This window comes from Amblyomma mixtum, chromosome 5, assembly GCF_055824585.1.
Source record: "Amblyomma mixtum isolate Tamu chromosome 5, ASM5582458v1, whole genome shotgun sequence".
NCBI classification, from domain to species: Eukaryota; Metazoa; Arthropoda; class Arachnida; order Ixodida; family Ixodidae; genus Amblyomma; species Amblyomma mixtum.
The window spans coordinates 142343852-142356339 of record NC_143016.1 but is presented as its reverse complement, the minus strand read 5'-3'; the positions used below and the strand labels follow the sequence as shown (position 1 = coordinate 142356339).

Here is a 12488-nt window from a genome sequence, read left to right as displayed (position 1 = left end):
CACGAACAGGTAGCCTCCACCATGGCAGAATGCAGCAGCAAGAGAACTGCACAAGAAAACATTCAAAGTATACAGTTACAGTAACTTCTAATAGAATCAAACACGGAGAAGCAACAATCAGTTAAATGTGCACTAAAATGCAGCACTACGAGCGAGTTTGATAAGGCTGCTGAGTAATAGCATAAGCAGCAGTCACAAGACTAGAACTAAATGTAATGGGTCCTTGAACAAGAAAAAGCTATAACAGGCTGTTGTGTTCAATTTTGCCCCCACATTCGAAGACTGAATGATATTCACAGGAACTGACACTAACGTGTTACACCTAATTAGGCTACCACAAAGAGATATTTAGCCATTCCAGTCATGAAAATAACATGCAGGCCATCAAATATGAAAATTATTTTGTGTTTCTGATTTGTCTGCACAAAAATTCAGGCAGCTTTTGTTTTCAAAAGTGATGGCACAAAGACATTGCAATATAATGCACATGTTGCTGTAGATAATGTATCATTTGGAGCTATACCAAGTGTTAGGGGAAAATGTATGAACAAAGAGTACAAAGGTGAGCAAGTTCGTCAGGGCAAGAGTGGCACACTATAAAGCAAATGAATCAAAATATTAAGGAACATACTGCGTCAGATGCAATACTTGTAAGTAAAGCTGCATAGAACTACAAGCGATAAAAGCCTCAGAAACGTGCCCCTAAGGAAGCAGCTGGACTGGTAGTTTTTTATTTGTCCCGCAGCACATCCTTCCAGTGCTGAGGCCTGCTCATATCTGTTTAAATTAAGAATACAAGGGAAACAAGCAAACAAGTGTTCCAAAGAAGATAAAAATGTGTACTTAGGTTGTTCTTTAGGAAATTACCTGTCACTAATTGCAGCAATAAATACCTCGAGAAAGTAAATTAAGTTATTTACACAGCTTATTACAAACCTTGATGGCACGAGAGAAAGGCAACATCAAATGCATCGGTTCAAGTAAAGCCAGGGGTCTTGTTAAGGTCACAGCAATATTTGTTGACTTAGGCTCAGCTAGTGTAATGCAATCAGTAACTGAACGTCGGCATGAATAAAAATAACAATGCACCAATACTCAATTCCAAATGCATTTCAACTGTACAGTGCAGTCAGTTGTGACAAAGGGAGTGTGAAAGAAAACCTCAGCAATGCTCATGACATATCGAATAAATGCCTTTCTTCTGTACAGCTAAAATATAAGCTTTACAGGGTTTCACGTAATGCAAGGATAACCTGGTAAGGTATCAATTATTGACGCTAGCAACACCTATGCTTCTAAAGCAGAGTGCTCCACTTGAACGCCAATATTCAATTATGCATTGCCCTTTAGGCCATGCCTATCACATCACTGGTTCACTTCAAACATGCCATACCTTGCAAGAGGTAGGTACTGCTGAAGTAAACCTATAAAATTTATTTGCTGCTTTTAGACTGCTGTATAAAGGTCATGAAGCAGATAATTGTTTTAATTTGGTCTATACTGTAGTCAAGATTTCCAAGCACGAGAGGCATGAGGGAAAAAACTATAAAAAGAATTTCACACTATAACACAATGAACTTGACTAGGGGAGTGCTTTCATGATGCCCGCAATATCTTTTCCCTTTCTCTTGGTCCTCTTTTAAAAGAAAAAAAACGAAAGAGAGAGGGAGCCTGGACCAGAAGATTTTTGGCAGGCTAAAAAAGACAAGGAAAATATACCCACTTCTCTACCTATCCTTTTACAAGTGGCACATGCTTGATATCCAGTGTCAATGGCTGATAGGCTGAACCAGCAGGTCTTGATGTCATTTCCCTCTGGTTGAGGTAGCATTGGCTCGATGACAGATGAAAGCTGGTGCAAAAGTAGCGTGATGATACCGGTGGAGCAGCTGTGCAGGGCTTGACTGCGGGTGCATTTGAAGAAAGGCTGCATTAGAGCCATGCTTTCGTAAACATCGTCACAGAAGCCACATCCCACTACAACCTCTAGCTGTTCAGTCCAATGTGTTCATGAGTGGAGGCTAATGATTAATTACCTATGCCTCCAATAGTTAGCAAAAAAATGGTTTACAAAGCTTGTCATACTTTTCTTAAAGCTATTATTCGCGAATCACGTTATACTTTTATCGCTTTAGACTGAAAATGGGGGAATGACATAAATGTAGTGAACGTAAAAAAAATAAAATGACCACAAACCTTCCATTGTGCGATTACCTCAGCTGCACTGCAATGGAATGGTTCTGCTATTTTTAATCGTCGTTTCGTTGACCAGAACTATCAAGAAACACAGCACTTGATGTGACTGCGACGTAGAACGGGCAATGCTCCTTATCCAGTAAACACTCAGGCAGCAGAATCAAAAGACGCACGCCACTACAAGCACTTTTCGTTCTTATGGTCTCCTTTTCACGCGCTGCTCCTGTTCAGTCGGAATAACGAATCAAGCAGCACCCCATAGATCTCGGCGTGCAACCAAATTCTATCACATAACTCCTGCGCCGAGGAGCTGACGCAAAGAGCGTGAGGCGGCGGGTTAAAAGTTGCATAGTTGGCAAGCGAGCGTGTCAGAACACCTTCTCTCTGCAAAGGATCGCGGGGTGCCCGCATTTTGCACCTCACTGCGGACAAGACGTGAAGACCAACCCAAATGCATTCGCAGCCCTCAATCATACCCCCGGCACATCGCAGTAGTCACTTTCCAGTTCTGTACTTACATTTGTCAACGTTCACGGCAAGCCGTTTCTTCTATCGGGCATCGGGCGCCGGCCGCTCTCGGCGTGGTTGCGTGCAGTACGTCAGAGCAGTTTTTGAGCACTGCGTGCGCGTAAGAACGTCTTCCGCAGCACTGGAGCCATCTGTCACCTTCCGAGTTCAATCACACTGCCACAACACTAACGAGGCCGCACATTTAACACAAACAAACTGAAGAAACTCACCCACAACTTCGCAACCGTCGCACCCCGTCAACAAAGAGTCGTTTCAGCGTCCTAAAAAGGATAGTGTAGCGCGCGGCCAACATGAGACTCGCAATCCGCCGCCAGCGAACGGAAAGATGGCGCTAATGTCGCCTAACTTTACACGCGTTAAAAAAAGAATTGATAAAGCCCTTTTTGCCACAAACTTGTTGCATTAAACGACAAAATATTTTGTTTCAAGTACAAAGTCAGCAAATTGGAACGATTGAGGTGAAAAAATGCGACTACTCACAACCATCTGTTTCTGGCGGCGCTGCGAACGAAAGCTTGGAAAACCGGGCAGCATGCCGGGAAGCTACAGGCGACGCATCTGGGGCCAGGAAAGCCGCAGCCGCTGCACGGCTGCACTGTCTGCCTAGTTCTAAGGCTATAACTCAGCTCCCCGTAACTGCGTCGCAAAATAAGGAATGATGATGATGTTGCCAAACGCTACTGGTTTCGGTTTTTATTTTCGCATATTGTGTGGCTTAGCGTACACTACACAGCTTGGCTCATGCGATTTAGTGTACGTGTGTGTGCCTAGGGAACACGAGCGTTCGCACGCTGCTCTAGCGTGACGCGCGAAACTTTCAAGGCCGCGCTGCAGCATCGCCTCTGTTTTGTGTGGGTTTACATCACGTCATTGGACACCTTGCACGCTCTTTGCTCGAGCGAGCCCCGCCGACAGTCGCGCTACCGTAGTCTTTTTGTGTGCTTCCTTGATTGATTTTTGCCTCTGCCTTACGCGGTCCTCGGCTCGGCCTCACGTCCGCTGATGGCAGTAAGAAAAGGCGAAGAATGAACACATGCTTTCGTGCGTTTACTCCGTATGACTACGTTAAAACCCAACACTTTATTCCAGGATTCCTTAGTCATTGCATTACGGGAAGATAGAAAATACAGCTATCACCACGTTTTCCCTCGCCAGAGCTTCGTACCGTGTTTGCGTTGAAGGAGATGCGAGTGAAGACGCGGAAGAGGCACTGCGCCTGTCCTTTAGTGGTGCTCAAAGTGGGGGCTGCTCCCACCCTAGCTTTTTCCATACTGGAAGCTCCTCTGTGGCTCAGTACTAGTGAAAAATGTAACAAGTCAAGAATGAGGGCTTATAGTGCTCCAATTGCTGAGCACCTTCCTCATGCAAAGCCCTTGTTATCGCAGTTGAGTACAGCGGGCCGCTGTTACCTGTTTTGTTTCTCTATACTTCTCTTTATAGTATCGGCCGCCGAACATGAATAAAAATTAATATTGCCTTGCCTGAAATTTCGCATGTACAGTCGCTGAGGAACGAAGCAACTTGAGTTCTCGAAGCTGTAAGCCTGCACACGTTACACAGAATTTACTCAGAGCGCGAAGCGGTGCGGCCCTTTAAGCGCGGGGTTTTCAGTCCCGTGCGATCAGCCATTGCTGGTCGCTCGAGTAGGAGGGTAGTGCGAGGGTTTAAATTGGGCGCTCCCACGTGGAGTGGCACAAAGTGTACCGCGCACTTTTGCATGGCGGGCAGTGTGCAGGGAAAGTGTGCTTGCGGTGGAGGTTCAGGAAGCTGGTGGTATAATTTGGGCGCCTTTTGAGCTAGCGAGAACGTGTCATTCAATGAGTGTGGAAACACATCGGTGCATTGCTAAACTTGAATTTTTTTGTAGCTCGCAACAATAATCCCTCTGAAACCACAGAGCGAAACGCTCTTAACGCTAGTGTGTTTTAGCACCGTCGTACGGTACATCACTGTTCAACTGCACGTTAAAATATGACCTATCAAGAATTACAACAATAGCAACACCAACGTCTTTCGAATTGGTAGAGTTGTTGTACAGCTCTGCTGAAATTCTTTGTCAGTTCTGAAATGTTAAATCTGTTTATTGACTGCCTGAGTACAGAATTTAAGGCCGAATACGCAGCAAAAAGCATTATTTTCGTGTAGAATGAGCCATCAGTGAAACTGATTCGCTGTAACGAAGTCATCATTGCGCTTATGTAACACAATATGTCACGAACTCCTATTTTTTCTTAAAGTTCTTTTAATTTCTTTGAAGTGCGAGAAAATAATAATACTTGAGTATTCTATGAATTCACTCACTTTGTACCAAAATTATTTCGTTTGCTGGTAACTTATTTCGTACACTTAATACAATCAAAAATTGTCACTAAATGTCTTCAATTCAAGGCACGTTTCTGAATTTCGGGATAAATGTTCTGTTATGAACTTTGCCCTTTTCCCCGCACTCGAAAATGGGAAAGCAGTAAAGCTAGTATTGAGAAAATTGAACTGAAATTTCTAAAAAACCACAGCGTGCTCGGCTATGGGAATGTGATTGCAAATTTTTGTTCCGTCTTCAAGGTTAGTTAAGTTGCCGCTTTGAAGTTGTTGGCTACAGTACTTGATTATTTTAGGCTTTTATTTGTTTATTCGCATCAGCAAAATGCTTTCTCGGTTCGTAGTATATTTCTATTGACAGCAGTATATAAGCAGTAAGAAAATTGTATGAACTTTCTATCAACAAATGTTGATAAAATATGCCCTAAGAAAATGTGACTGCAAATGTTTGTTTCGTGTTCAAGGTTGCTTTAGTTGCATTGACATATTAGGCTAGAGTACTTCATTAATTTAGGCATTTATTCTCATTATAAAACGTTCTGTCGGTGTCTAGTATGTTTCTACTGACAGCAGTACATAGAAAGCAGTAAGGAAATTGTATGAACTTCCTATCAACGAATGTTAATAGAATATGCTCGGCTAAGGGAATGTGAGTGTAATGTTTGTTTCGTGTTCAAGGTTGTTTTAATAGCTTTGAGGTGTTCGCCTACATGATTTGAGGCATCTATTCGCATGACCAAAAATGTTCGTCCCTTTCTAGAGTATTTCTGCTCACAGCAGTCCGTAAAGTACATAAAGTATTAAAATGGAATATATCTTCTGTTTTAAAACGTTTTCCCATATCCTGACTACATTCCAAACGCATTTGCTGCGAATAATGTTGGTCGCTTTTCGATATAGTGGAATTGTTGACTAGCTGCAACAGATTCCACCATGCAATCAGGTAAGATGTCGTCACGATTATGCGAACAAGATAGTGTTAATCACCTCGAACACCATGCAGTTTGTTCATTTACTTCTCTCAACGTGTCAAACTGCACCCAGATTTTATAGTAACTTTCTATTGACAGGAGTAAATACAAAGAAGTAACAGTCTATCAACTTTGTATTGACAAAGGTGCATAGAATGTAAAAATTATTTTCTAGTAACTTTCTATTGACAGGAGTACATACAAAGAAGTAACTTCTACCAACGTTGTATGAACAATTGTTGATAGAATGTAAAAGTTAGTACAAGGTTACTAGAGTCAATAGAATGTTAATACAAATTCTAAAGAAAGTTGATATCCATTTTTGTAACGGTAAAAGATGTAATTTTAGCATAAGTCACTTTCTTTGCCACACCTCATTAGGCTTAATAGATTTCTCGCTTGGAGGTCACTAGGACACTGCTGCATTTGCAAACGTCCAGTTAACCAGGTGGTTAGAGTGATTGCTTCCTTTATCTTGTTCGCTTTTGTTTCTCCACAGATTAACTACAGCGATTACGGCTTGGACTTCAGAAGAAACCTCACGCTGGCAAAAAACGACTCAGGCAAATATTACACGGATATTTTAACTGAGGAGAGCCTGTCGATAATTAGAAATCATCCAGTGGACAAGGTGCGTTGGAGTGATCTACACTGTTCACACCAGATATCCCGGCGGACATGAAGTCCAGCTTCTTGGCTATCACTTTTAATTCTCAGCCAACTATGGAATAGTGAAGGTACTCTCTTCAATATTCTCTTGGGAACAGTCTAAAGTTTCTGCGCGTGGCCAAAGCTTGCCTTTAAAATTTCTTCTGCGTTAGCACCGCGTAGTTAAGACTTCCACGCGGAAGGAGTAGGATACGTTTTTTTTTCTATAAAGTGGCGAAAATACAGTCGTCCCGGAGAGGGATCTGCCGCTGCGTTGATCGTCACGATAGTCTTGTTACATGCCAAAAATTACCTTCTTAAACAACGTGCCTATGAACAATGCATTTGTCCATAATTTCTTCGTATAGGTAATGGTGAAGGTCTCTATATATGACACGATTTCGACGCCTACCTGTTTACAGTTATGATGCAGTATGAATTTGTATGCCTTTAACTGGCAGATACAAACACCTTCTTCGAGTGTCTGAACAGCTCAGTGGACCTTTAGGACGACAGCAGTCCAGGACTCACTGATAATTTTAGCCGCTGAGGTTGTTTTCGCGCTAGGTAGCTTAGTGAAAATATGAGCGCTTTTTCTTGTTTCTGGCCAAATGGAGCCATAACGCTCTGAATCGTAAGCACATCTGGGATTCAGCTTCTGAGCGGCATTGGGTGCAATAGCCCGAGAAGAAATTCCGTCACGCTTCCTACAAAGAGGCAGGCTCACGGTTACGCAGATGCCACTAAAAATGTTTTTCACTGTATGGTGACTCCCGCATCCATTTTTTTTTATACAGGACGGGTGTTTTTGCGACTGCTACAATTTTCCTACTGGCAGCATGCATGAATCGCAATCATCTAAGCTCTGCATGTCTTTCTTGTCCTTTGGGAAAGGCATGACTTTTGTTTTTATAAAATCTGCAGGCGCTCGCATCGAGGATATTTTTCTGAAACGTCTGTTATAATGAAACAGCTTTTACCCGTTTCTACGTTGATCCAAGCTTTACGTTGGTTGCGTAAATTGAGCCCTGTCTGTGATGCTGCACGCTGTACAACTGCGCACTTCAGTTGAGCCTGACAGTGCACACATTTCACACTTCATGTCCAGCCTACCTGTGGACGCTGTTAACGTTTCCTGTTATCTAATTCAGCTTTTGATGTACTCCACTTTTTAGGTAGCTCTCATTACTATATATAGAATAGCATACCATTCCCTGAAAAATCCCTGAAAAATCAGACGCGTTCCTCAGCCATGTTTGATATTGCGTATTATGTATTTTTTTCTCCTTTGTCTTGCACTGATGTATTGTTGTTTTACTACATTATTGTTGCTGTATTGCTGTATTTTTGTTGGTATAATTTTGCTTTTTGCGAACCTGCCCTTCCTGCTTTGGCCTAACCATGGTCTGCAGTATGTACATAAATAAATGAATAAAATAATGCACCGTTACGTAAATACCCACGCGCGCACGCACTCGCACGCGTGCACGCGCTCGCACACTCACCAGCATTCACAAGGACACGCACGGACGCGTACGCACGCACACGTATGCACCCGTTCACACACACACCTACACGCACGCACATACACGCGCACGCATGCGCGCACACACACGCGCGCGCACGCACACGCACACGCACGCACGCACACACACGCACACACAGACACACGCGAGCACACAAACACACACGCACACAGAAACACGCGCACACAGGCACACGCACACACACACACGCACACAGACACACACGCGCACGCTCATGCGCGTGCGCACACACGCGCGCGCGCAATTGGCAGATACAGGAGGACTCACAAAGGTAACTTCTGCAGAGTACCTGCTGTAAGAAAAGTGCTAAAATGCTTAATTGCTACGTGGAAGGAAAAATCACAGAATAATTTTCAACACATAATAAAATACCGCACGATACAACCTCCAACCGAAACACAATTTGGAGAAATGTAATAGTAGGAATACATAGGAAACCTTGAAATAAGTGTAAAGTTATGCAAATTTCAAGTGAGTGGTGCGTATGCTACTCATAATAAGAAAAATTATGCGTGAGTGAAGAAAAAGATGAAAACTAAGGTAGAGAGCATGAATGTTAGGTGATTGCGCCGCATTAATGGGTAGAGAATTTTTCAAATATGTGGCAGAAAAATAATTGTGAATTTGCAGTAATTAGATTTAGGTTCCTAGTGAGCAAATGGAGAAATTGTCCTGGTCTGCGAAGCCAGTGAAACATCCAAGTTTCACTGGATTCGGAGATTTACTCACCAGATTGGGAAGAAATGTTCGTTTCGTAACCTTGGGGATGATATAATAATGAACCATGGGAGAGATTTCTTCGATGCTATGAGCATACAGTAACAACAGAAGACTGCATAAACTATTCCTCAAACTAAAAATGCATATGGCTTGATTCTGTTTGTGTTGTAGAGAAAAGTGCGCTTTGGGTTTCACAAAGAAGACAGCAATAGTTAATATAGCTATGCATCAAAGCATAGTTGAACGAGATGAGCGCGAGTAAGTTAGAATAATGGCGTACTTTAATTAGTACCCACAGACCTATGAAGTTTTTATTTTTATGTGGCTTATACAGAGTGTTCGCGAGAAGGCTAAGTAACTTTCAAAAATATATTTGCCAAAAGAAAATGATGCGTCCTTCACCACCGCAAAGACAGCTTCGGCGCACTTTATAAAACTTGGGAGACGTCGGTACTGCGGTATTCACAAAAATATGTTAATTATTTTTTAATTCTAACTGCTAGCCGCGTGGTTGCATTTCGAGAACTGAAGTCGGCCACCAGGACACTGAAGAAGAAATTATTGGATATCATCATCATTATCATCAGTCTACCTATGCCCCCTGCAGAGCAAAGGCCTCTCCCATTCCCAAGGGCGTTTAATTCTAAAAAAATTATGTTTTGAATAATTCAAACGAATACTTTCGAGCGATCATCAAATAGTCCGCCTGTAAAGTTACCGTTATCCATACTCTCTTTAATTTTATTGCTTAAAAAGTTACCGCCAATTCACTCGGGAAAACAGAGCCCAAGCCAAAATGATTAGATGATATAATAGCAAACTTTGTTAGATTTTTTTCAGAGCCGCGACGCGCGATTTTTTAGTGACTTTGCTCAAGAACGGAAGAATTGAAATAGGGAGAAAATTAGTTGTTGAATTTTTTGTGTGTTCTTTGTTAAAGAAAGGAAATATTGTTTGCTATTATTTAGTATGGTAGGGAAGATGCGTGGCAAAATGATTACGGTGGCAATGTGAAATGCGATGCGATGAAACGCGATGTTTTTCAAATTTCGATGGTCGGTCCTTTAGCGAAAACGGAAAGCACTCAATCTACATTCGAAGAATATCGCGATTCTGGTCTTGTCTATTCTGCAGCCGTGCTGGGTTGATGGCGAAGGTGGGCGGGTTTGGATAGACGAGTCTACAGCGGGCCAGTTAGAGACGGCCAATACTGAAACTCGCATTGTTCGCTAACGTGGAGGTGTCCAGTATTCATTGCACTTTGTCGCCGCTGCCTTAGCTTATTCAATGCGGAAACGGGTGGTGTCTCTTGCGAAGCTGAGTCCTTGGTGTATAAGTAATCAGCGTTCTTGGAATTCATTAAGCCCACTGGGATGAGTACACTTGTACGGGGTTGGACGGTAACTTTACCGACGAGGCTTAAGGGAACATAATCCAAGGTTTTTTTGTCTTTTGAAGGTAGTGCTTCGAGCGTAGAGGAAGTCATGAACTTGGACCGAATTTCAGCTATCACCCGATTTTGATTCAGTAAGTCCATGCTCAAGACATCGCGGGACCACTGCTTCAGGGCTACGAACGTCGCAGTAAACGTACGTCCATAAACCGTTACTTCTACAGTGCACCATGCTGAAGTCGTAATTAAGAAGTCCGCCGGCGGTGCGGATTGTCGGGCCAACCCAATTGGTCATGACTTCATCGAGAGAGTGACTGATTGTTCACTGATGACCGAGAAGTTCGCGCCTGTGTCCACCAAGGAAGTAACCTTCTAGTTAGAGGTCTGATGCGCAGTTGGCGCTGGATGTCATGGGGGTGATTAGATAGTTGGAAGCATGTGAGCATGCGCTGGGGGCCAGGCATAAACGCTGTAGGAGAAATTGGCATGGATTCTGTGTTGGTTATTCGAATTATCTGGTTGTTTTCGTTGGGCTGCGAGTAGTTCCGACATTGCATTGTTAAGTGCCCGCTGCGAGTAAATATTTATGCTAACAAATTGTGGCAGATGGAGCGCTGAAGTGGTCGCCTTTCTAATAGGCACATGTTTTTCCTCGCTGCGCTTTGGTGAGCAAGTGATAAGAAAGGTGATAAGTGAAGCGGCTCGTGATGAGGTCGTCTGTCAGGCCCTGGTTGCGTGTGGTCACTCTGCGTATAGGGTCCACGATTTGTTTGGTCTGTTTGTTAAGGAAGGTTGCATCCAAAGTCTCCTGTCTATAAAGCCCACGGACCTTGAGTCTATTGACAACTGGTATGTGGTCACCGTACATAGAGAGGTGCATGCACGGATCCCGGGGAAGTGGTCTGATCATCAGTAGTTCCGATTTTATGCGGGGATAATTTAACTCGCATATTGATCTCGTTCGATGGGATATCAGCTGTCAGTTGCAAGGTGCTTTCGCTTCCCCTAGGGAGCCTTCAGTCGACTATAAGCCGATGTCATCGGCGTATATTGTCGCGTGGAGGTAAGGCATGTAGGTGAGTTGTTTGACTAGCGGGTAGAGAGTGGTCCCTTGTGGTCTGCCCTGGTTGGGGAAGGAGAATGGTGCTTCAGAGCCTTCTGTATGCAACATACATAATAAAAATGAGACATGCTATGAGGCACCCCGTTGTAGAGGGTTCTCAATAATTTTGACCACCAGGGACTCTTTAACCTGCGTTCACATAACACACTAGGCTCCACTGAAGTATATATCCTCCACCAATATGCGACCACTGCGGCCGAGATTGAACCCGTGTTTTCCAGGTCAACAGTCGAGGACCATAACCACTGATCCACCACAGCATCAGTCGACATTGTGAACAAATCATGAAGATTTAATAAATTTGCAAGCAAAGATATTAAACTAGATGTGAAAGCAGGGTAAGCAGCAGCAGATGAGGTAAAGTACATGTATATGCACACTAAATTTCTAAAACGATGCCAATATCACCAACCTGAGGGATATGTGAAGATTACTTTTTGAGGATAGCCGCAGCATTTGCGAAGGTAGGGCCTCTCCGATTACGGCGTTGGCAGAGAATGCCGGTAATCTGTCTACTCGCAGCAGTTTCCGCCCAGGCGGTATTCAGATGTGGCAGGTAGATACCGGGAGTACATCCTACCAGAAGGCAGGTGCGCTTATATTATGAACCCTTCAAGACAACCACGGCTAACCAGCAGCTTCAAGGATGTGTGAAAAATGATTGCCTTTCGTGTGTGACCAACCGCCGCAGAAAGGATACTTATATGAACTTAGAAGCCACCACAGTTATATGTACAGGCTGTTGGAGTTATAAATTTTGTTGCTAGGAGGCCTTTGATTATTTTCTCACGTATCTATGCCTGAAAATATTGTCACGGCCAGACAGTCAGGACGGCCAGGACACGTTATACTGTGAAGCGCCAGGCAGCAGCGGACTCCCGAGGGCACCACACAGAAGAGACGACGAAGAAGAAGCATTGCCCGCCACCATGGCTAAGGCTAGCCAGAATAGCAGTTAAGGCAGTTCGGCCGGGAGACGGCGTCACGAGAGTGCCCAGGAATGTGGCATTGCACCCCCCCTCTGGAAAGCACCGCCCTCG

General features: G+C 43.6%; 1 protein-coding gene across 1 annotated transcript in view; it reads left to right on the top strand.

Moving 5' to 3' along the window:
- Nucleotides 1–12488, top strand: part of LOC149343938 (arylsulfatase B-like) — an 89339-nt gene that overhangs the window by 43834 nt on the left and 33017 nt on the right. Inside the window, exon 5 of the mRNA XM_089547105.1 lies at nucleotides 6517–6648. Coding sequence (XP_089403231.1) covers nucleotides 6517–6648 — 132 coding nt within the window. The remainder of the gene's footprint in view (nucleotides 1–6516; nucleotides 6649–12488) is intronic.